This window comes from Etheostoma spectabile, chromosome 7 (genome assembly GCF_008692095.1).
Source record: "Etheostoma spectabile isolate EspeVRDwgs_2016 chromosome 7, UIUC_Espe_1.0, whole genome shotgun sequence".
NCBI classification, from domain to species: domain Eukaryota; kingdom Metazoa; phylum Chordata; class Actinopteri; order Perciformes; family Percidae; genus Etheostoma; species Etheostoma spectabile.
This window is the reverse complement of record NC_045739.1, coordinates 5,593,684-5,616,985: the sequence shown is the minus strand read 5'-3', so window position 1 is coordinate 5,616,985 and position 23,302 is coordinate 5,593,684. Positions and strand designations below refer to the sequence as shown.

Below are 23,302 nucleotides of genomic sequence, written 5' to 3'. Positions count from 1 at the left end.
TTTTCATCATATCACACAGTCTTTATTTATTTTGCCATTTAGAGTTCCACACTAAGAGGTCTTTCAATGGAAAGTGCTAAAGAGAGCTCCGCCTCACTTTAAATAGTTGTAAGCTAATTTGGTCTGCTCAGACTAGACGTTAAGTATAAGGTAATCACCCCTCAAATAGCTAAAGGCAGTATTTCATTGTCCATGTTGACTGTAAACAGAAAGATGAGACGTAAAATCCAGTTTGTCTATTAGCTTTTCTGTTTGTTCAAAACACAAGCATTTCCTTGTCACTGACTCACACTGCTTCTGCCCTGTTGTTATCCATCATAGCGTATAGCTTTGTGTTTTTTACATGTGTATACCTGCATGAAGTGTATTTATAGTTAAGTTGCCCCTCAGCTGCATTTCTTTTCCTCGGAAGCAGGAGGCAGTAGAGGTCTATATAAATATATTTATATACACAATACAGGCCAAAGGACACACCTTCTCATTCAATGTATTTTTTTTATTTTCAGGACTATTTACATATACTGTATATATTGTGTGTGTGTGTGTGTGTGTGTGTGTGTGTGTGTGTGTGTGTGTGTGTGTCTGTGTGTGTGTGTGTGTGTGTGTGTGTGTGTTCATTATTAAAGTTTAGAAAGGATTTCAGTGATGCTTCTCATGTTTTATGCACACCATATGAACATGAAAAGGCAAGAATATTATATAATAATTAATAACATTTGAACATAATGCAGTCCAGTACAGTAAAGTAGACATTAAGTGTATAGTATGTTGTGGGTTTAGTTCTCTTAACTCCTAGGTGACTTTGCTGGTTGTTGTTTTTTTTCTTCTGCAGGAAGCATTGGAGGCGTGTCAGACCAGGATCTCTAAGATGGAGCTCCAACAGCAGCAACAGCAGGTCGTCCAGTTGGAGGGGCTGGAAAATGCCACCGCCCGGACCCTCCTGGGAAAACTTATCAATGTGCTGCTGGCCCTTATGGCTGTCCTTCTGGTCTTTGTCTCAACTGTGGCCAACTGTGTGGTCCCGCTGATGAAGACGCGCTTGCGCACACTCTCCACCCTCCTCCTCATCCTCTTGCTGGCCTTCTTGTGGAGAAACTGGGACGCTCTCTCGGGGTACACGCACCGCGCTCTGCAGCCCCCAGGATGACCAGATTGAAGCCAGCACATGTTGCTTTGGTGACACCAGGTGATGTAACTTTAGCTGCAATCATGCAGGAAGTTTGAAGAATGTGATTGCCGTCAGAATGGCTGTGTGGCCAGGCACGGGAAATACGGCCGAGCACGTATGCACGCGGAATCAAGAAAAAGTGGAAGAAACAGAGTAAAAGTTGAGAACACTCATGATTGTTATTTAGCAAGGGCGAGACTGTTTACATTTTTAAAAATGAACTATTGTGTTGCTGTCTCTCATAATGCAACATTGTACTGTTTTTATCTTTAGAGTTTAATCAATTATAATGTTATTATTTCTAATAATATTATTATTTTTTTCAATGTTATTTTATTCAGTACCATGTAGCACTACGCTCTTCTCGCTCTACAGGACGGGGAGCTTAGTCAGGAAACTGGGTTGGCGATTTGCTCCAAAGGCCCAGTCCAATTGTTGAGACATGCCAATGGGATAACGTGGTTGATTGCCTTTAGGAAAAGAACTTTTACCTAGCTGTGATTGGTAGATTTGAACCAACAAGTACATGTATAACATGTATTTGAAGTTGGATCAAAACCTTCCTGGGAGTTTCTTGCTGTGATAGATATTTGTTCTTACAGAACATTTTGAAGGACTGATCATGACCTTTGAGTGTCGGATGACTAAACAAGTTTTGTGCTTCCTTACCATTTCTAATAGCAAAGATCACATGTTTTTACTTATTTCCTTTTTTAAGTAAAACAAGAACTGTGTTTAATGGGGGGGGAGATTATAACTGAAACACAAAGACAGAATGGGCCAGCTTGAGAAGGAAAAGCTACAATGCGCTACTCACCATAGAAACGGCACATGAGCACACAGAGAACATCTGTTTTTTGTTAAAGTATCTAGCCATACATGCAATATATAAACAATGATGGATCTTTTCATTACGAAATAATACAATGGGAGACAGTTTTGTGTTTAAAAGCAATGACACATAGCCATTGTCCAAGTAAAATCAATTTGTCAGCATAATTGTCTCCCCTCCCGCCATATTTGATGTGATCAGGTCAGGAAAGAGAGAACTCTGGTGCTTATCCAGCTCCATCTCAGTTGGAACAGGAATGCTGCTGCTTTATATCTACAGTGCAAGTCGTCTCCACTGCCGTGTTAGTCAAATGCACACTGATATTGTACTCTTCATCAGACTTCCTTATTTTTCTGGCCGTCCGTCTTTTTCTACAAGTACACCATCTTATGGTGTAATCACCCAGTGCCAAACCTTATTCTACCCAGGGATACCTGAGCACCCAAAGGGTCCAAGCTAAAAAGGAAAGAAAGGGGAGGTTGCTCATGTGGTCTCACTTTTATTCAGAAATTATTCTGAAATCTGTTAGAGAATTCACAACCTGAACATGAACTTGATGCCAGATCTTTAGTGGTGTGTTGCTACACCTTGCCTCTTGAGTACAGTTCATTGTCTGGGTGGACAGTCTTTCTCTCTCTCTCTCTCTCTCTCTCTCTCTCTCTCTCTCTCTCTCTCTCTCTCTCTCTCTCTCTCTCTCTCTCATCAAGTCAAACACACAACGAGATGACCTAGTACATTGAATAGTTAATTCTGCGTTTCATGCTGAGAGGTCGATTTCCTTACAGATAGCGAGATCGTTTGAACTGTACAGCCGCACTTTAGCACACGACTAGATAACATATAAGCCAGGCTGAGGTTTGAGAAACCTTTGATAGACACTTTAAAAGTTGTCACTCTTAAGACAGAATGCCTCAGTGGAATAAGAGATGACTCAGGTCAGGATCACTGTCATCCTTGTCTAAAGATAAAACCCACAGGGAGGAATTTATTTTATTTCTTGTCAAAATGTAGATGAACTTGGTTTTACTCAAGTTGAACATGCAATTAAAATGGTAGATTTATTCATCTATTTCAATGTTGCTAATGTGAGCACAGCAGACAAGTTGAGAGTGAGTTGACCTTTGACCTCAGCTTGACCTTACAGTAACACCTATGATGTGGGCTTGTGTGCTGAACCACTCCAGTGCCTTCTGAAGTCCTTTTCTAAGTGTGGAATAAATAAAGTGCATTCCTGACTAACATGATTCATAAGACTTTTTTTTTTTAAGTTAAGGTATGTGTGTGTTTTGTTGGGGGTACGTGTCTACTATGGGGGGATTAATAACCGCAGGATGAGTTCACTACACACATTTTGTTCTCTGAATCCCCTTTTTAATAGGCCCTACTTGCAGTTTCCTCATGTACCCACTAGATGGAGATCTTTTGCCTGTGTTTTAGTTTGTGTGAATGGTCTTGAGGTCTATGAGGGAGTTTGGGAGTCTGAACACAATGAGGTGTTGCACCTTATCAGGAAGGAAACAGGTTGGGTGGAAGGCCCCTTTAACCGCAGTCTTACTGCCAAAAGTCCAAGTGGGCCACCAGGGACAATATTTTTATTACAAACACAGTCCCCCCATTTAATTCTACCATTTCTCTTACACACACACCACACACCACACACACACACACACTCACACACTCACACACTCACACACTCACACACACTCACACATTATTTCCATTGAGTGTTGTGTTTGATTGAGCAGCACCACGCCACAGCACTCAGTCACACCTCGCCGGTGATATCAACGCTGACAGCTTTGACCCATACTGAGCCTTATCCCCACAGGACCTTATGTATGCATCCTAACTGCCTACTGAGGGTCGCACTCACACGCAAGCGCAGTGTTTGTTGTGTCATTGTGCTGTGCAGTTGGGGGGGGGGGGGGGGTCATTATGTTACACTTTATCGGAGCGCTTTCCTCCTATTCTACACTGCCAGATTTGATGCGCATGGCTGTGCGCCAAGGTAAACACGGGGCGCACTTATCAGCCCTACTGAAAGCTGCAAGTGGTGACGGAGAGGAGAGAGTGAGTCCACAGTAAATGGAGCAAGCGATAGCTCACGATTTAGCATCAACTTTAATTATTGCATGTATTCAGAGATAACACTTTCCGGGCTCGCCAGCAATTTATGCAGTGTCTGACACAGTCATGCTCGTATGCCTACTAGGGATCATTCATTTCTATTCAGAGATGTGAGCATATGCACACTCCATCCAGAGTCAAAAATGCTTACCATATTCGTGCATTTTTGAGTAGGGGCGCATGTGTTGTGCTTGAATATTTATGAAGCAAAGAGCACAAGAAAGCTGTGTTGGAAAGACGTGTTTGTCAAAAAACCAAAAAGGTGTGCTGATGTGCCCATCTGGCAGCACTTTCACGGTGCTTACCGTGCCGTATGTGCCCAAAACGGAACCTTCCAGATCTGCAGAACTAATCTGAGAGCCGAGGGAGTGGGGAGCACAGGAGGTGGGACGGTGACCCGTCATTAACCCCCAGATGAGCGGAACCATGCAGGGATGGGGATCATCAAGTGACCCATCTTGAAAGAAACAGTAGGCTATATGGTTCATCTGGCAGGATGAGCTCCCATTAAGTCCTTAATAATATTGAAAATTAAGTTATTAGACATATGGTAGGATCAGAACGAATTAGTTTCAAATGTAGCTAAACATGAAGAAAAAAAAAACATTTAGGTAAAATTAGGTGTTATAATTTAGTGAGCTGCATCCTGTAATTGTACATTGACCAATCAGAGTGCTTTGACGGGAGCTGACATTATATGGTGGCAGTGCCACTCTTTAGGGTTCTCGAGTTGACGCCCCAATTTGTACTTACATTTGTACTTTTATTAGTCTCATTATTTATTATGAGAACATTCTTGAATACGTCGGACTAAAACATGATTCCAAGCAAGTTTGATCACTTTTGTGCGGGCATGACATTGTCCAGAAATTGCGTAATAACAAAACATCTTTAACATTTTTTCTTTACTAAGCTATTGCTTAAAATCATTTTTAAAAAAATGTCAACGAATTGTTGTATTGTGGCTCAGTTCGCCTCGGGAGAGAGGCTACTGAGCTGCACAGTGGCAAGAGAGGGACAGGGGAGGCAGCCTGAAAAGGAAGCACGACTCGCTTATCGCGTCATTCTGGGTTTAGGCGTTGAGCAGGAAACAGCCTTTCCTCTCGGATTGTCGCAGTAGAAACAAACACACAATTTTGTCTTTACTCAATGCACCCCTCGGCACAGAACACGCGGAAGCCGGTCAGAAGGAAAAATGCCTCCTTCGATAGAGATAGCCGTTCTGCTTCTCGGCGTCCTGGCTTTGGAGACGCGCCGGAGTGCCAGCGCGCTTCACATCCAACAGACATTCGCGTCTCCAAATCAGACAAATAACTTCGTGGTGGACCCGGTGTCCAGAAAGGTCTACCTGGCCACCGTCAACACAGTCTATCAGCTGAACGGGACCTTGAGCATCGAGGTGGAGAAGAGGACCGGGCCGGTGGAGGACAACCTGTTGTGCCATGCGCCACAGCTGCCCCAGGCTCCGTGCGAGCATCCCAAATCCCTCACTAACAACCACAACAAGCTCCTGAAGCTGGACCGAGAGCAAGGGGTCGTGGTGGTGTGTGGGTCAGTGTATCAAGGCTTCTGTGAGCTCAGAAAAATGGAGAATATTTCGGAGATAGCGGTGGAGTTCCCACATAAGGGCGAGAAGACCGTTTTCCCCAGCATGCTCAACATCGCTGCCAATCACCCGAACGCATCCACTGTCGGGCTCATCTTCAAAAGCCACGGGGGCAACACCCGGCTTCTTGTCGGGGCGACTTACACAGGGGCTGGTACCCAGTTTTTCCCAAAGAACCACAGCAAGGAGGACCTGCGCTTTGAGAACACCCCGGAGATCGCCATCCGCTCCTTGAACATTAAGGATTTATCCCGACTTTTCACCTATGACATTAACCCTTCAGAGGATAATGTGTTCAAGATCAAACAAGACGTTAAAACCAAAAACAAGCTGGACTTCGTCCACGCTTTCATGCAGAAGACTTATTCCTACATCGCCTTCAATAATGATGCGAAAATGGGCCTCAAGGAGAGCCAGCCCAACAGCATTCTCGCCAGGATATGTCTGGATACCGAGAACCCCCGAAAACCCAGCGGGCCGGAGAGCAGGAAGCTCACGGAATCCTACATCCAGATGCCCCTACAGTGTGGATTTAACGGCAACATATACAACCGGCTGCTGTCCGTTTACCCCGCTGAGATCCACACAGACGAAGGAAAGAGCCCAGAACCGTACCTGTTTGGAGTGTTTTCCAAGGGGGACAGAAAGTCCGCTCTGTGCGCTTTTAAGTTCGGAGACATCGAGGAGGAGATCCGACAAGGCCGCAGGAACTGCTCCAACTCTCCCAGCAGCGATGTGCAGGTGCTGGACAGCGTTATCCAGGGCTCCGGGGCAGCCTGCATTCAGAAGGGAAATCTGGTGGTAAGCGCTTATACAAATATTACATTTGAAATTACTATAGTTTGATTTGCATGGTTTGCAAATTTTTTAAGTGAACTTAAAAGTAAAAACAACAACAATGGAAAGTAATCGACTAATTCATTCCACTTGAACCAAGTTTCTATAAACAGTATCTGGATGGGGCACAATAAGTTATCAGTCAGAACTATTATCTTATGATTTTCTTTATGTTTTCATTTCTTATGAATGCGTTATTTTGCAAACATTATTGGATTCAAAATGGATATATCCCCAGTGGAGAAAGCCTCGAGGTGATGAAAATTTGAGTTTTTAGTTAGTACCCTTTCTTTTACAATTCCTACCACTGCAAATCAGAGGTCCTTATAAGTGTAAACAAACTTGGCCAACAGTGGTGGAATATATCTAAGTACTTTACTCTAGTATTGTACTTAAGTACAACGTTGAGGTACTAGTACTTAACTTATCAAGCCACTTTCTACATCTCCACTGCATTTCAGACGGAAATATTGTACTTTTCACTTCACTACATTGATAAACTTCAGTTACTAATTACTTTACAGATTAGGATTCACATAAAACACATGTAGTTGAAACGCTATGTTTTATTATTCATTTAACTAGCCAACAATATATAGGCCTACAAGTACAGCTGAATGATTAGCTGATTAAACACTTGATTGACAGAACAATTTTTCTAAAATGTAATTTTCTACATTCAGTTTTTTTACTTGTAATACTTTAAGTACATGTTCCTAATGACACTTACAGAGTTTTACTTAAGTAACATTCTCAATGCAGGACTATTACTTGCGTTTTTACAGTGGGGTAGTATTACTTAAGTAAAGAATTTGAGTACTTTTTCCACCACTGTTGGCCATTAATCCCATCTGAATTGGATTTGTGAAGTCCTTACATTTGTTCTGACCCTTACGAAAACAAGACACACTCACTGATGACTGATAAATCTCTGGTTGTTTCCATTTCTGGTTACAACAGCTATTGTTAGCCCCGAGGCTCCTGACATGATGGCTGTAAAGATGCTTCAAAGCCACGCTGGGGGTTATGGGAAGCGTGAGATTCCCCTCACACCCAGCAGCTCCTTGTCTATTCAACAAATGAAGAGAGGAAGGGGTCAATAGTCTACTTTGTTTATCTGTTAAAACTCAGAGTTTTTTTTATTTAGTGTGTGCTGATAGCTATAACTCAACCACAAATTTAGCACATTATCACTGAATGAGCAGCTTTGTAGTCAACAAATGGATAGATATTAGGCCTATCTTGTTTTTAACTATGCTTTCCACTGGCATACCAAACTGAATATTTGCCCTTAAGGAAACTCAAGTCTTGCACGCCATTTTTACCCCTTGAGTTTTCCCACTATGTTGATGATGAATGATAATAAAGGCAGAGAAAGCTTTGCACAGTTTCTTAGGAATGCAGTGAAATTCCAGCTTTTCATTTCATTTTGACTGACAGCGCTGAGGTCAAAGGCGGCTGCCCCGTGCCCACTGTGGTGTCAGGTCAGAAAGTTGCCCTACTCGCTGGCACTGTCTTGTCGGCTGTGGCCCTGGGGCCACTCCTCCCGTGACCAGTTTTCTGAATACTATCTCAATTGGCCAACAGGCCTTTGTCAGACAGACAGTTGCTCAGTTCAAAGTGGTTTAGAGTGGCCTTTCTGCTAATGTAATATCACCTACTTACCACTCACAGAATGAAGCTAGTCTTTCTTAAGTTTGACATTTTGTTGCCATGGCCGCTGAAATGTGATCTTTTTTGTAGTCGACAGTCTGAAGGCCAGCACTGAGGAAAAGCCAGACACAATTTATGATAAGAGAGACAAGGCCGCGAGCAGAAGGGCCCGTGGGAAAAGACTCTACAAATATCCACTGTGCTTAATTCTTTTTTTTTTTTGCCTTCACATGCTCTAAAATATTCAGAGAATTCCCAGTAGATCCTGATGCTCATCCAAGCATGGCACTAATGTTTTATCATTGCCTGCTGAGGATTTGACAAAAGCAGAGCCTTATGAGTGTTGAAGACCCTTGTAAGCCCTTTTCAAGTATTCACTGGGATATCTTAAAAGTGATTTAGAAGAATGAGCGGCACCGTTGTGATAGCTACTATCAGCTCATGTTTTCCACTTTTCTTTCATCATGCGGTATTCTTTTTGTGCTGTGTTCTCCCCAGCTTTCTAATCTGTATGGTGTGCTTCCATTCGAGAGCTAATGAGCATTAAAGTGACTCTCATTTTGTCTGTGTTGTAGTTGCAGCCCGACCAGCTGGACTGTGGTGCGGCCCACCTACAGCACCCTCTGGCCTTACGGAGGTCCCTGAGGGCCATTCCTCTGGTTGAATACACGGGTCTCACTTCGGTCTCGGTGGACAATGTACACAACCACACTGTGGTTTTTCTGGGAACCAGTAATGGACGTCTTCGTAAGGTGAGACACACACACACACACACACACACACACACACACACACACACCACACACACCACACACACAGAGTTCTGGTCACCACTGAATGGAGTTAATATTTTATAATGTGATTGAGCCCTTAAGCTTGGAAAAACAGTAACAGTTACGTAGTGCTTCTCTGATGTGGCTACTGATTCTTTCAATAAACCAAACTTAGGTGTGTGATGAAACCCTCAGAGGAATGTCTGCTTTCATCTCGTAGGTTCTCAGCACTGTCAACCCCCCCAACCCCCTCTGTTCCATTCATCCATGACCCATCACGGCCCATTAAGTAGTACTAATCATGTGCTCTAATGTTCCTCAGACCTGGTTATTGTCTGAGAGATCACCAGAAAGCCATTTAACAAGAGCGGTTGACGAAGTATGACCTAGTACTGCCGTGTGTTGGTCTGCAACATCTGCAGAGGGTCCGGCTTGTGAAAACCTTTCCCTTCCAATTAACAGCATTCCTTAATTCTGTCTCAACCCCGTTCCTAGTCACCCCTGACTGAGCTGAGAGGCAGCCTGCCTGCAAGCGCCACTAGCTGCTCCACAGCTGTCTGCGGAAACAACATAAACTGACTCTGAAAGCTTTCTAACCCTATTGTTTTAAATTAGGGTGGTACCTTTTACAACATTAAAACCATTCTGCTGGAGGGGTGTTTCGTTTTGAGTCTGCTTAAAGAGCTCCTTGTTTCCTCCCCAGATAAAGGCACTGTTTTTGCCCCAGCTGTGCATGCAGTAATTAGTTTTTGGATGGTTTATACCAGATGCACAACATTGGTTGGGATGGTGTAAGAAACTGTGTATGTGAGTGTGTTTGTGTATGTCTGTTCGCGTGATTGCTGGTTTCACTGTGTTTTTAGGTGTTTAACTTTGTCTGTAGGCCAGTGTGAGTGGTTTAGTGATTTCATGTGTTTACTCAGATGAATGCACACCCTGTGATTATATGCTATATGTGTTTTCTCAGTGTGTGTGTGTGTGTGTGTCAACCTTGTTATATAGGGAGCATAGTAATTCTGTGACCTTGGGCAATAATGTACTCTGTGACTTTTCGCTTTACATGTCTTTTATTATTTGTGTATGTATCTGTGTGGCAGTGTCTGTCTGTCTGTGCCTCAGTGTGTGTGTGTGTGTGTGTGTGTGTGTGTGTGTGTGTGTGTGTGTGTGCCCTGAGGATAGAGCTGTTACAGAGGTTAATGGGGCTGTTAGTGTGTGTAATGTGATTCTGACTGTGAGTTTGGCTCAGACTAAACACAGGGGAACAGTGGTTGAGATTAAGTTAGGCCTCTTTTACTGTCTTTGAGAGGGCCCTCAGTGAAGTAATTTGTAATTACATGCATTTTTTTAATGAAGTCTCTCCCTCCCCATTACAGCTGACTTCCATTTTCTGCTCCTTGCAGTGACCACCTTTATCTCGCTCACTCTTCTCCAATTTTACTCATCAGTCAGTCCACCCCTCCACTTCTTAGTTCAACGCTTCATTGTAGAGCCCAACTGATATATCGGCCGATATTAGGCATTTCCCAAACTATCGGTATTTGCATTTATAATGGCTGATAAAAAAAATGTATATACTGTATATTGTATTTTAAATATTAATTTATCAGAATTATTTATAACAACAAATAACGTCCCTTTTGGCAATACTCACATTTTTTAGTTATTGTTTTTGTTCAAAGGACTTTAAGTTTCATATCTTAAGTTCTGTTGTGACAATAAAACAAATTATTATCATACTATTGTAGTGAGAACTCATAAATAACTACAAATAACTAATTTTAGGGAAATCTTTTTAGGTTTTGGTTCTCGTTTCTGGATTTTAAAACATATATACTGGCTGATATTTTGGAGTATCGGATTTTTAAATAACCAAATATTTGGATCGGTATCGGCCTTAAAATCCTGTATCGATCGGGCTCTGCCTCATTGTCCCTTCTCCTACTCCGTCTCATATAAAAGGCTCTTTCATTTTGCGGACAAACGGACTTTATCTCTTTCTCTCTTGTCCTCTTTCCCCTGCCCATCGCTTTTATTCTCTCTCCTTTACGCCCAGGTACACATCCATACTAGCATATACACACACACACACACACACACACACACACCACACACACACACACACACACACACACACACACACACCAACACAACAACCACACACACAGAGATTGAGCGCACAGCAGCTGAGCACTACTTGGTTGAATAGGGTCTTTCATCTGCAGGCAGATAGACAGAGAATAGAGTCAGTGGGACCTGCCAGTACAGCAGGTGTTTTGTTGGTTGACCTGGTGGCGCACTGTAACAGCTCTCCTCACTACTCCTCCTTTCTGCTCCTACTCTGCTCCCTGTCCAGGTGTGTGGGCTGCTGTTTACTCGCTCCTCACTATGTCACTTAGCGTATGTGTTTGAAGTCACTGGGGTGTGGGATGAAGACATTGCACAGCTGCTTAATATCTCCAAGGCAGTAGTGTGTGTGTGTGTGTGTGTGTGTGTGTGTGTGTGTGTGTGTGTGTGTGTGTGTGTGTGTGTGTGTGTGTGTGTGTGTAGATGGGTGGGTGGTGTTAAAAAAACGACAGTGATATTTGGAGGTTGAGATAATGCCTCTCATCACAGGTTAAGCCAATGGTTTACTGAGCTTCTGTCTGCTCCAGTTTAACATTAACCAGCACACTCTCAGTGGGTGGTGATGGTTCTGTGTGCGTGTGTGTGAGAGGGTGTTTGTGTGTTTAAAGGATGAAGAAGTGACACAGCCCGTGCTTGTCACCAGATGCCGGTCAGTTTTGCCAGTTCCTCAGGATGTCTCCATCGAGGGGAGGGCCGACAAATCGCAGAAATAAGAGCTTTCACTGTCTGCGTGACAGGAAGTCTCACTCAGCACTGTTTGTTTTTCTACACAGCTTTGTATGTGTGTCTGTGTGTGCATATGTTTGTGCGTATGTGAGAACATGTCACCCGTTAAGGCCAGCTTGTACATAAAACACTCCTTGTTGAAACAAGATTAGAAACACCTCTTGAACAAAAGCTGAAACACTAAAATATATTTGAGGGTCAAGAAATGTTTTGAAATAAAAGAAAGGAGCATTTGTAATTAGAGAAAAAGAAAGTACAATTAGCAAAATCTGTCAGTTATTGATTCATACATGCATACTGTACATTCATTTCAGTTTTTAGAGCTGTCTCCTCAGTCAGGTTCAAAGCAGCTAAAGTTTCCCTATAAAAATAAATGTGTTTATCTTCCTAAAACACCTTAGTGCTAGCAGTAGCAGTTTCCTCAGAGTTTGAGGAGTGATCACGATGTGGATTGCTGGCATGAATCCTCTGCTAAAAGCAGGTAGAGGAAGGGAATAATAAAGCTGCTTCTTCTGCAGTGCTGCTGAGCAAATCGCCTGGCTCTGAATTTGAACTGAGCTGCTTGATCAACAGAAAACGACTGGGGTTATATCGAGCAATTCTCAAATATTTGAGGAGTTATTTGGTGTGAATGTGAAGCAAATTGTTGCTCAGTTGACATTTCCCACTTACAATAAACCTTAAGAAAATATTTTTTGCAACCTTATGCACCTAACCCAACCTGTGTCCTCTGCTCTCATGTCTTTTTCACAGCTGACCCTCTTGGCAAACATGACCGTGGCCAATCAGTGGACACTAAAGCTGGCTGCCGGTGAACCAGTCCACCACATCATGGCCTTCGACCCCAACGACAGCTACTTCCTTTATCTCATGACCTCGTACCATGTAAGAACCTGGATGCAGACGAGGCTTCGTTCTCAAGACTGTCTGTATATTTTTGCCACCCCTGTCAGTGATTTATTCATGTCGGCATAGAAAAAGAATTGTAATAGCAACAATCAGAACTCGTTTAGCATCCGTTATTCCTCCTCACCTCAATTTAGCAGAACATTCTCGTACTTGTGGTGAAGATAGACACATGTGCAGACATTCAATAGGTATTCAGTGCTACATTTCCAAACCAATATGTTTCATAACATTTAGGACAGGATGTGGTTGCACCTCCAGCAGAACTTTACAGTGCAAGTGCACCTGATTGTTAGTTTAACCAGTGTTCCACTCAGCTCAAGATAACCTCTTTAAATGGCCTGTTTTTGTCTGCTCAACTATCCAAAAAGATAATTAGTATTTACCCAAAGATATTTAATTTACAAAACAGAGAAAAGCAGCAAATTCTCACAGAACCGGGGAATTTTTGGAGTTTTTACACAATGAGTTGATTGACATATTGTTTTCATCTGATATAGTGACACTGTTTAATATGTTGTGGTTGTGCTGTGGTCTGCAGATGCTCAGGGTGAAAGTGGCAGACTGTGACCAGTGGAGGAGCTGCGGCGACTGTTTGGGAGCCGGCGACGCCCACTGTGGCTGGTGTACTCTGGAGAATCAGTAAGAAAAACACACAGTTTGTTTTTGTTTCTCTGTCTGTTTGTTCTCCATCTATCCAGCCTAATGCCCCCCTCAGACTCTCTGCTTCTCCTCTGCTGCCAGTAAAACATATAATTCCACCATAATTATCATATGCTTTGGTGTCACACACATGGCACATGCTTTTAAATGTAATCTGTTCAGAAATTGGGGGAATGTCTACTTTCCATATTTAAGCAGTAATCCAGCTGCAGCTGTTTATATTTTATGAGTGGTTAAGTCAATGCTCATTTTGAAGCAATAAAAGATCAGATTAATGCATAGTAAAACAATTTGTCAATTTCATACTTTTAGCGTTTGAATCGATAAAACCACTGAGGCATGCTTGCTGGTTTTCATCGTCCTCAATTTCAAAATGTAGCTCAGCTGAATGAGTCTTGGCAGAAAGAGAGTGTGTTTAGGGGTTGGGAAACTGTTGTTGGATCGAGCAGAATTGATTTGCTTTTCATTAGGCCTCAGACTGGCGAGCAACATCATTGTTCGGAGTGGTCCCCTGGTTGTGTGGTAATTTTGGCCGGGATTGGCAGGCCGGGATGGCCCAGCGAGGAGTGACTTGGCTTAAGTGTTACTGGGAGCGAGTGAAAGTACACTGTGATTAATACGGCTCTGTTAGTACCGGCTCTCTTGCTCTGTGTTCACTGATGGTCAGGGAGAATATGTGTGGTGTCGAGCTATGTTTGTTTGTTTGTTTGTTTGTTTGTGTGTGTGTGTGTGCATGCATGTTTGTGTGTATGTAAGTTGGGTGGTTGCTTGGTGATTAACGCAGATCAGATGAGATAGTGAATTTTGTGATGAGTTGTGCTGCAGCTCTGGAGGCTCTGGCATTGCCAAGGGCCATTCAGAGCTGAAAGAGTGGAACTGATGAGAGTTGTGTGTGTGTGTGTGTGTGTATGTGTGTGTGTGTGTGTGTGGTGCGTGCGTGCGTGTGTGTGTGTGTGTGTGTGTGTGTGTGTGTGTGTGTGTGTGGTCAGACTGTCTCGCTGTCATCTCCCTGTCTCCTCTTCTTATTTATCTATCTGTCGTCTCTTTATCCCAGTCCCTTTCTCGCATCACTGCATTTTTTTTTACCCTAGTGGTTCTCTCTCTGTCTTTGCCTTCTTTTTTTTTCTCTTTTCTTGCCCTCAAATTTTCCAGTAGCTTTGAATTTAGCTATCCCTCTCTCAACCTCCCTCTATGTCTCCCTAGTCCTCCTCCCCCAGTGCCCTTGTCCTCCTCTCTATCCCTCTACAAAGGAGCGTTGATTGTGATGATGGTGGTGGGAGGGAGAGTGCACACTGGTTCTTTTGACAAGGAAATGTCAAAGTGTGTAAGCCTGTGTGTAAGTGTGAGCATGAGTGTGTGTCGCTGTCTGGCTCTCAGAGGCCAGGGAGCTGATGTCATGCGTGTGTGTATGCATGTGTGTGTGTGTGTGTGTGTGTGTGTGTGTGTGTGTGTGTGTGTGTATGTGTGTGTGTGTGTGTGTGTGTGTTTGATGCACTGTTTGGCCAGTGTTGCCAGCCGCTGGGCTGGCACTGTGGCCTCACAGCCCGGGGGATCAGGAGGTTGATGTGTGGGGGTGGATGGTCTCCTCCATCACCTCTCTGTCTGATACAACTACACACACTGAGTGGAGGGGGGGAGGACCACAAGAGAACTATCTCACAATCTGTAAAGCCACAACTGTCTTGGTGGGTGCCTGTTTGGTTTTATGCATGGCTCTGACGTCTCTCAGCACGTTTGCGTGTACAGCGAGCATGAAAACATGGCTGTTTGCTTGTTGAAGTTGGCATTGTTGACTGAAAGAGAGCGAGAAATAGTTTCTCCAGCTGAGATAAAGCTTAGTGCTTGATCACTCTTTTCATGCCGAAGCCGGTTTAATCTGCCACATGTCACAAGAAAGTACTTAAATATCTTTATTTGAATCAAATTATGCACCGTGTGCAGTCTTTGCTAAATTGTCATGCTTATCTCACAATGACTTTGTGTGAGTATGTGTGTCTTCCTGTTTGTGTGTGTGCAGTTGGAAGCTCATATGTTCTCCGGCTGTTTAACAGTCTCACTGGTTTCCCACCTTATCTGGAGTACAGACACTTGGGAGGTGATGAGTTTTCTCAGGTCATATTTTAGCTGCATATGTTGACTCTGTTTATTTTAAGGAGCTGTTTGAACAGTTTTAAAGTCAGCATACTGTTGTGAGGCAGGTGATGAGCATGTGTGTGTGTGTGTGTGTGTGTGTGTGTGGGGGGGGGGGTACTTTCTGTCTATTTGTATGGATATTTGTTGTTCCAGCCTTTTAGAGAAGAGAGAGATGCTTTGAATGTATTTCTCCTTACTGCTGCACTTGATCAAAGGGTGGTGTGAATTTGCAGGCAAGACATGAATGCATTTAAATAAAAAAAATAGATACAATAGAGAATGGAAAAGATATCATGATGCAAGTTTGCCAGCCAGTCATTTAAAATCAAACAGCGTTTGTTGAAGTTCATCTGAGACTGCATGTCATTTTCTTTTGCGATTGTAAGATGATGTTTCCTGGATGCCTGCTTCCGTTTTCACCAAGTGGCATCTATGATGTACTTAGTACTTCAAGATACAATCTGGAGTTTACTTGACAATCTATATATATTCTTTTAGATGGAAAAAAAAAGGAAGGCACTTTTGACCTGTCGTGACCCAAGAGGAAGTTGTGTTTTACTCCATGATTTAAAAATGATATGTAAATAAATCTCAAAACATATGACAGATGACACATGTTTGTAATTATAGTCTAAAAAATATGCCTCAGATATCCAACCTCAATACGTTTTGAGTGCAGACCAAAAGTGTGTTTTTAGCATTGAGTATCAAAAAAAGTGCCAAAAGTTAGCATCAAATGCTTTGTCTTTTATGCCACATAAGATAGGCCTACGTCCCGATTTAAGTCAAGTTTTTGCTAATTTTACAATATCTTATTTTGGCAAAGCTCTTGTTTGAGAAGTTTGGCATATTTAGTTAAAAGAACTAAAATGGGTTTAAAAAAGAACTCTCTACAGCCACCTTAGCAGCTCAGTGAGGCTGTGCACAGCTAAATGCTAACATCGGCCTGCCTACGATCATAGGGCTCTATTTTGAACCCGGCGCAGCGCGGCGCAAAACCAAAATTTTCCATCCTGCGCCCATCATTTCATTGTTATTTTAACAGTGCATTAGTAAAATGCACCTAGCCTTGTGCACAGCGCATGCACACTATGCTTGTTACACACACACACACACACACACACACACACACACACACACACACAGGGAAGCACAATAGCCCACACATATAAAAGATTAAAAATAAAAATATTACGTTGCAAATCCACCATCATAATAGCTTGCACCAAGGTACAAATGCGCCTGACTGTTAAAGAAAGTGAGAGATGACACTATTACACCCAAAACATACCTATGAATTAATAAAGACACTAAGTACAACCCTTTTGAACCATGCGCCCGGTGCTTTGACCCTTATTTCTGCCGTCAAACTAGCAAAAGTGGATAAGGACACGCCCTAAATGCACCTGCACCAGGCGCTTCACACCATGTGCTTAGATCGTTAAAAACGGGCCCTTAATGCCAAGGCTTACATGCTAGTTTGGCAAGTAACTAATGTTTACCATATTCACCATCTGAGGCTGCTGGAATGTCATTAGTGTGGCAGGTATTTAATCATAAAACATTGAATTTTTACCGGATTATAGTGCTAGATGAAACATCAGGAGACCAAAGTTATTAGAATTCATCCTCTTTTGGCCATCAATGTCTGTACGAAATGTAGTAAAGCCAAAAATAGGATTCTTTTGGTATTCTTAGGAAACTCAGGTATCATACTGACAGCCGTGATACCCAGTCATACTGAAAGAAGAATGTTCAAAATATAAATTAGATCAGTAGCTCCAGTGTATTAAACTGCTAAGCATGTGTTCATGAGTTTGAGTTTGTTTTGTTGTGTCGAGTGGATTTTTTGTGTGGCATGCACAGGCACTCAGTTCTATTTTTAGTTTAGCCGTCGACCTCATGGCCCCTCTCAGTCCCTCAGTGCCAATGGGAACGAGTACCTCGACATTTGCTTTAAGAACAAATACTCACTCAGAGGCATGTGGGCACACAGACACATGCTTTATTTGAAAACAACTATAGAAGTGTTAGAGGGCAGTGGGATGTGCCAAGCTCATTATGTGGCATGTAGGGACATTGCTAAATGTGGCCTGTTTGGTTTCTCCTTACTCTGAGGTCACTTTGTCCTTCCAGTCTGCTCTGCAGATCTCTGTGCCAACGGCCAGTGAAGTTCATTAGTGAAGCAGAGACTATGAGGCCACCTTCCGTTATTGAATGCCCTCTTACAATTGTTCTGAGCAAGACATTCCTTATACTCACAGATGGGCACAAACACACTGTATTCTGTATGCATGTCCACACTGACATATACATTTATGGATGCACTGTTGGTCCACACAGATTAAGAACCAGCCATATTTTTTATTCAACGGTAACTTGCCCCTGATCTTAGTGCCTGCTGGATGGGTTGCCATAGCAATGTGTGTGACCTAGAGTCAAGTAGTCTCTTGTGTTGAGTCAGACAAACTGACAGCCAGGGTCTGAATGTGACATTAGGAGACCAGAGCACCTCAGAAATCTGTGTGAAGCAGACCATGAAACCCAACGGTGAGAATTTGTCAAGTCTTGGGATGAAATGAAAACACAAAAGTTTGTCCTCTCCTCACAAAGGATAAAATATTGACCCAAAAGCTTAGTCTGGTAGTCCAATGATTGGGTCTCAATGACCAGCTGTGGCATTGACAAGCCATTGCTATATATGAATTTCTGGATTTCAGTTTCCATGACATGTTCAGTTCAGACAATCTCCCAAAAACCCTGTCTTGTTGTGCTGTAAGCTATCCTTCCCCTTAATATATGACATGATAAACATGATTACTGTCCCAATGTCACTTTGTCCAGATGTACCATCCAGAAGGAGTGTGCTCAGGGGCTGTTGGCACGATCCTGGATCAGCATGGGTGAGGGCCCCCAGCAATGTCCTTCCATGACTCTGACACCTCCAGAGATCAGCATCGCTGCAGACATCAAGGTAAAAACTCCCAACATATTATTAACTGTCCGTCACACCTATTTCGCAAGTCAAATAGACATTACTGTTGTTTCTGATGAAGTTATGATTGTAATGGGGGCAGTGTATTTAAAGCTGATGAATCACTATGCCTCATAACCTGACACCACAGTCTTGCAAACACTGTTTGCTGCAGCAGATCCCTCCCTCACCCCAATTTACTCCTTACAGTAAGTGCTTAGGTTTTGGTAAAGACACGCTTTGCGTTGGTTTCGCTATATGTGCCAAACAAAGTTAGAATATAATGACACGTGTTGTTGTTGTTTACAGTTTAAATTGTCAGTGGCACCGGCAGGATTATATTTTTCAGCCCTTACAAAAACCGGCTGCCCGCTAGTAGTTAGCTTTTTCTTTCTTTTTTTTAAAGATACAACACTACCATAAAACTGATTAGCCATACTGCAATTCAAATACCAGCAAACAGGCCGAGTTTACACAATCATCATTGCAGCTCTCATTTAGTAGCTCATATTTGCAGAATCATGCGGGAGGCCAAATGCACCACACACTGCCGGCTACACACAGAAACACTTCCACTTACAACGTGTAAGTAACAAACACTTACACATACACATTCTCACCCAATATTCATACTTTCACACATTATCAAAATAATATAGTCATAGCTTTGGTGACTTTCAACAAAACTCATATATTTAAATACGCCACAGAGGGGCGCACAGGTGAACTTGTTTAGGACGCTTTTTCGGCGCAAAATTAACCAATGTACTTTGGATTTGGCGATTCATTTATTCACAGTTCTGTATACACATGTTCACTGTAATAGTCAGAGAGAAGAGTAAAATTATGAAATGTTTATGAAACCACTCAAAATATTGCAGAGAAAATGTACAGATGTCTCGCAAGTTTTGCAGTAAATAGTGCTCTTACTCAACAGTTACGGTTACATTAACAACAAACATTACGTCACCAGTGCCCCCCCCCCCTCCCCCCTTTTCCACCAATGACCAGCACGAACACTCACCATTCATGTACCATTCATTCCCATCATTAGCAGAGATATGGGAAATGATAAACTTATTCCGCTAATCCAGAACTCCCAACTGTATAAAATCAATTTGAAAAATTGTACGCATGCTGCCGTCGCCACTGTGGAATGTTAATAATTAACACCCTTACCGATATGATCAGTTCTGCATGTGTGTTTCCTTTAGTCCACAAACTGATCTGAATACACACGCTATCAAGACATTGATAACTTACTTTGATATGAATCACTTTGGTCGTAAAAAGCCAACCAGCATGTGTGTGAGCAGTGGCTTTAACCATTTACTGGCAGTAATTAACTTGTTTTTAGATATTTGCCAGGAAAGTTAGTCAACAGCTGCTGCTCCAAAACATGCCAGGTTCAGATTCTTGAAGACAAATTGGTTTAATTATGACGGACATTCAGACAGACACTTAATCTGAGGAAACACTATCAGATCTAATTCATATGAAGTTTTGCTATTTGGAATGCGAGGGGTGAAGCATAAATCTTACTGTTCTCAAGCCCCTCATGATGCAGACTAGTGCACAGGACAGCCCCACCTGTGAAGGAGGCCCAGATTTTCATTTTTGTCAGTTAAAATTATGGTGAATGGGTATGTGCATGTGGAAGTGTTTGGTATCCAGTTCTGGGTATCATTACTCCATACCTTTTAAGGTGGGGATGGCATTTTACAAAACTGAATGCTTCCATTCACATGATGGGTCTTGTATGAAGTAGAACAGAAAGGTAACAAATGAAGTCTATTGGTTTCGGTATTTTGTAAAGGGTACTAGTGTTGGTACTGGGATTGTGATTTTTTATACGATACCAGCCTTACTCTTATCTGATGGTGCTACTTGGGAAATGACCTCATCCAGCTTCTGTAATGCAAATCCAAAGTAAATGTAATTAATCGTAAACTGTGCAGCCAAGAAATAATGTGTCTGCTTCATCTAAAATCTTCTCCATCAACAGCAGCAGTCTCAGTCCAGGGAGCAGACTGGACTATAAAAATATCCAACCTTTTCAACGCAGAATACATTTAAAAAAAAAGAAGCTGATTATTATTACACGTTAATATTGCCTCATAAGATAACAGCGCCTGATTAAATTTTCTATAACACGCCTGGTTATGCAGTTAGGCCGTCATGTAATTGGTTTATGACATTCAAACATCTGCTCTCATACAGGCCACAATATAATCTAATGTCATTATTTTCATTATTTAGAATCCAGAGTGGGACAACCAAAATTGCACACAGAGAACATGCCGCACCCAGCTTTCTCTATCTCTTCGGCTCGTCGGCAAGCTCCGAACTTTAATCTACCAAAGGAATTAACGCGTGTTTTGATTAACTGTGCACTCTCTGGAACAGCTTTCTGGAGTAAACATTAACATGCCTGGCCACGCCACTTGGCATTGTGGTATTACTTTATTGCAAACAGTCAGACATCTGATCACATACACATCAGACTACAACAACATCTGATTGAATTCATATTTATTTTTAGGCTATTTAAGATATGATAAGATAAACTTTTATTGTCATTTAGACATATACAACAAAATTGTAAATGCCACAACCGGTGCATTAAAAATAGTAAACAAGATACACAATAAATAGCTAAAAACAAGAATAATTTAACACATAAAAAACACGACTGGACTGGACAGGAAAAATATTTCACATGGTGAATGATTATTGTAATATTATTGCGGTATGATAAAGGCCTGTTATTGGTTTGGATGTGTGTTAAGTGTTCTGATGGCCCATGGAAAGAAACTGTGTGGATTTTATGCTCCTGTACCTCTGGCCAGAGGGAAGCGGAGCAGGTAGTGTCCAGGGTGAAGGTGGTCATTGATAATTATTATTAGAGCTGGAGAGGCAACGAAAGCTGGCGAGGGCATCAAGGGAGGGTAGGGGGCAGCCGGTTGTTCTTTCTGCTGACCGTATCAACCTCTGTAGCCTTGTCTTTTTTGTAATTAAGGGTGGGGTTAAAATAATGAAGCCCTTTAGCAGCCAGAGTTTATTTAGCAGCTCTTTATTAAAAATGTGTGATTAGCTGTATTTTCATCTCTTTGCTTTGTCAGAAATGTTTGTCTGTTAAAAGGTCTTGGGGAGAGTCACTGCATTGTTTCAATGTCAATGGGAAAGACCAACCGAAATTAAAAAAAACATTTGCTTTGTTTTTTTTTTAGATTTAATTTGCAGTAGCTTTCCAAAGTGGCAGTTTGATTTCCATACAGTAATTTATTTTTTCACATTCTATATTGTTGCCCCCATTTGCATAAAAATATTGTCCCGTTATACAAATTTCACATGCAAATGAAAAAGAGACACAGCGGCTCTCCTGCCACACTGAAAATGAACCTTAGAGTAGAATGTGCTTCATCATAGCTTCACATAGCTGCACAAAATCTGTTGTCTTAAACCCCACACATATATCTTGTATTGAATGGATTTGGGACACAGATAAACTGTTGAATATTACATACAACACCACCAGTCTGATTTGAATCACACCTGACAGGATTATATTTTCTGGCCTGCATCATAGAATAGAATAGAATAGAATAGAACTCCTGTCAGTATATCATGTAACCAAAGCATGATAACATTATGATAATTAGCTCCCAGAATTCCAACACTTGGAATATATTTGACCTTTAATTACAGCTCGTAATTAGACGAGACTGAGAGACGACAGGTCATTAATTGGTTCATTGATTGTGGTTATTTGCCTGTTATGTAGGTCAGTTTGGCTTTGGGCTGTAATAGATCTACCAGCTGCATTCATCAGAGCCACAGGAAGCTTGGCTCAAGGTTGTCTCGCTAAACAGGAAGCAGCAGGCAGGAAGTCCGTCCCTTAGGCAGGAAATAGTCAATATACCACCGAAGAATAGAGTGGATTTTTAAGACATGTTAGCACATGTTGCAACTTCAGCTCGGATCTGCTGAGCCAGGGAATATGTCACCTTGCTCTTCCTCTACTTAACAATGTTTCTCTCGCCACTCCCCCCTTCCCTTTTTCCCACTCACATTAAAATCATTTAGCTGAAATTCAGTCATGTCAGTGAAGTGTTATGTTTCTCATTAACATCTGTCATACTTCTTCACATGCCCACATTTAGATGTGAATGTAGCACTGTGCCATCTGTTTCTTCATTGCACATTAGTTTCTATCTCTCTGCCTAAACTTCAACAAACTTGAAGTAATTCCAGCTCTATTTGCTCTCTACCAAATACTAACTGTACATAAACTGGATTTGAATATGTGTGTGTTGGCATGGGAAATTTAATTAGTAATTAATTTATGTTACAAAGAGCTGGTATTTATATCTATGCTCCTATATCTGTTTCTGTCGTAGGATGTCGGCATTCTGATAAATGGCAGTGTTCCTGATCTGGTTGGCTCCCGGGTGGAGTGTGAATATGAGCCGGGTTTTTCTACAGTTGCCACGGTGCACTTGGATTATGGTCCCGCTCAGATCCAGACTTGTCCCCTGCTCCCTCGAGAAAATTACCAACCAATCCTCCCTGGCACAGGTGAGATTGAGAACATCTGTTTGGCTGTGGGCCAATGCTGCCATACATGTCGCTCCACACAATCCAAGTCCAGTAACAGGATGTGATTCGTTTTGGTATTCACAAAGATCTTGTGCTGGACTGCAACAAATGTAATTTCCCCTTTCATCTTTCAAAATGCAGAAAGTCAGTGTAGCGTGAAGATGCCTCACTGTTTCTAGTT

The 23,302-nt window shown here is 42.2% G+C and overlaps 2 protein-coding genes across 19 annotated transcripts in view; both read left to right on the top strand.

Moving 5' to 3' along the window:
* The window catches only part of tmcc1a (transmembrane and coiled-coil domain family 1a), a 43,428-nt gene extending 41,495 nt beyond the window's left edge, over positions 1-1,933 (top strand). For all 17 annotated transcript variants that reach the window (XM_032520529.1, XM_032520536.1, XM_032520528.1 and 14 more), the window contains one exon: positions 833-1,933. In XM_032520529.1, the coding sequence (XP_032376420.1) occupies positions 833-1,147 (315 nt within the window). In that variant the 3' untranslated portion in view covers positions 1,148-1,933. The remainder of the gene's footprint in view (positions 1-832) is intronic.
* A 3,208-nt stretch (positions 1,934-5,141) lies between these two features.
* plxnd1 (plexin D1) overlaps positions 5,142-23,302 on the top strand; it is a 64,508-nt gene continuing 46,347 nt past the window's right edge. The window contains exons 1-6 of one of the 2 annotated variants that reach the window (XM_032520988.1): positions 5,142-6,534; positions 8,799-8,975; positions 12,600-12,731; positions 13,294-13,394; positions 18,393-18,522; positions 22,923-23,100. In XM_032520988.1, the coding sequence (XP_032376879.1) occupies positions 5,323-6,534; positions 8,799-8,975; positions 12,600-12,731; positions 13,294-13,394; positions 18,393-18,522; positions 22,923-23,100 (1,930 nt within the window). In that variant the 5' untranslated portion in view covers positions 5,142-5,322. The remainder of the gene's footprint in view (positions 6,535-8,798; positions 8,976-12,599; positions 12,732-13,293; positions 13,395-18,392; positions 18,523-22,922; positions 23,101-23,302) is intronic. The other variant, XM_032520986.1, reaches the window with a different exon arrangement.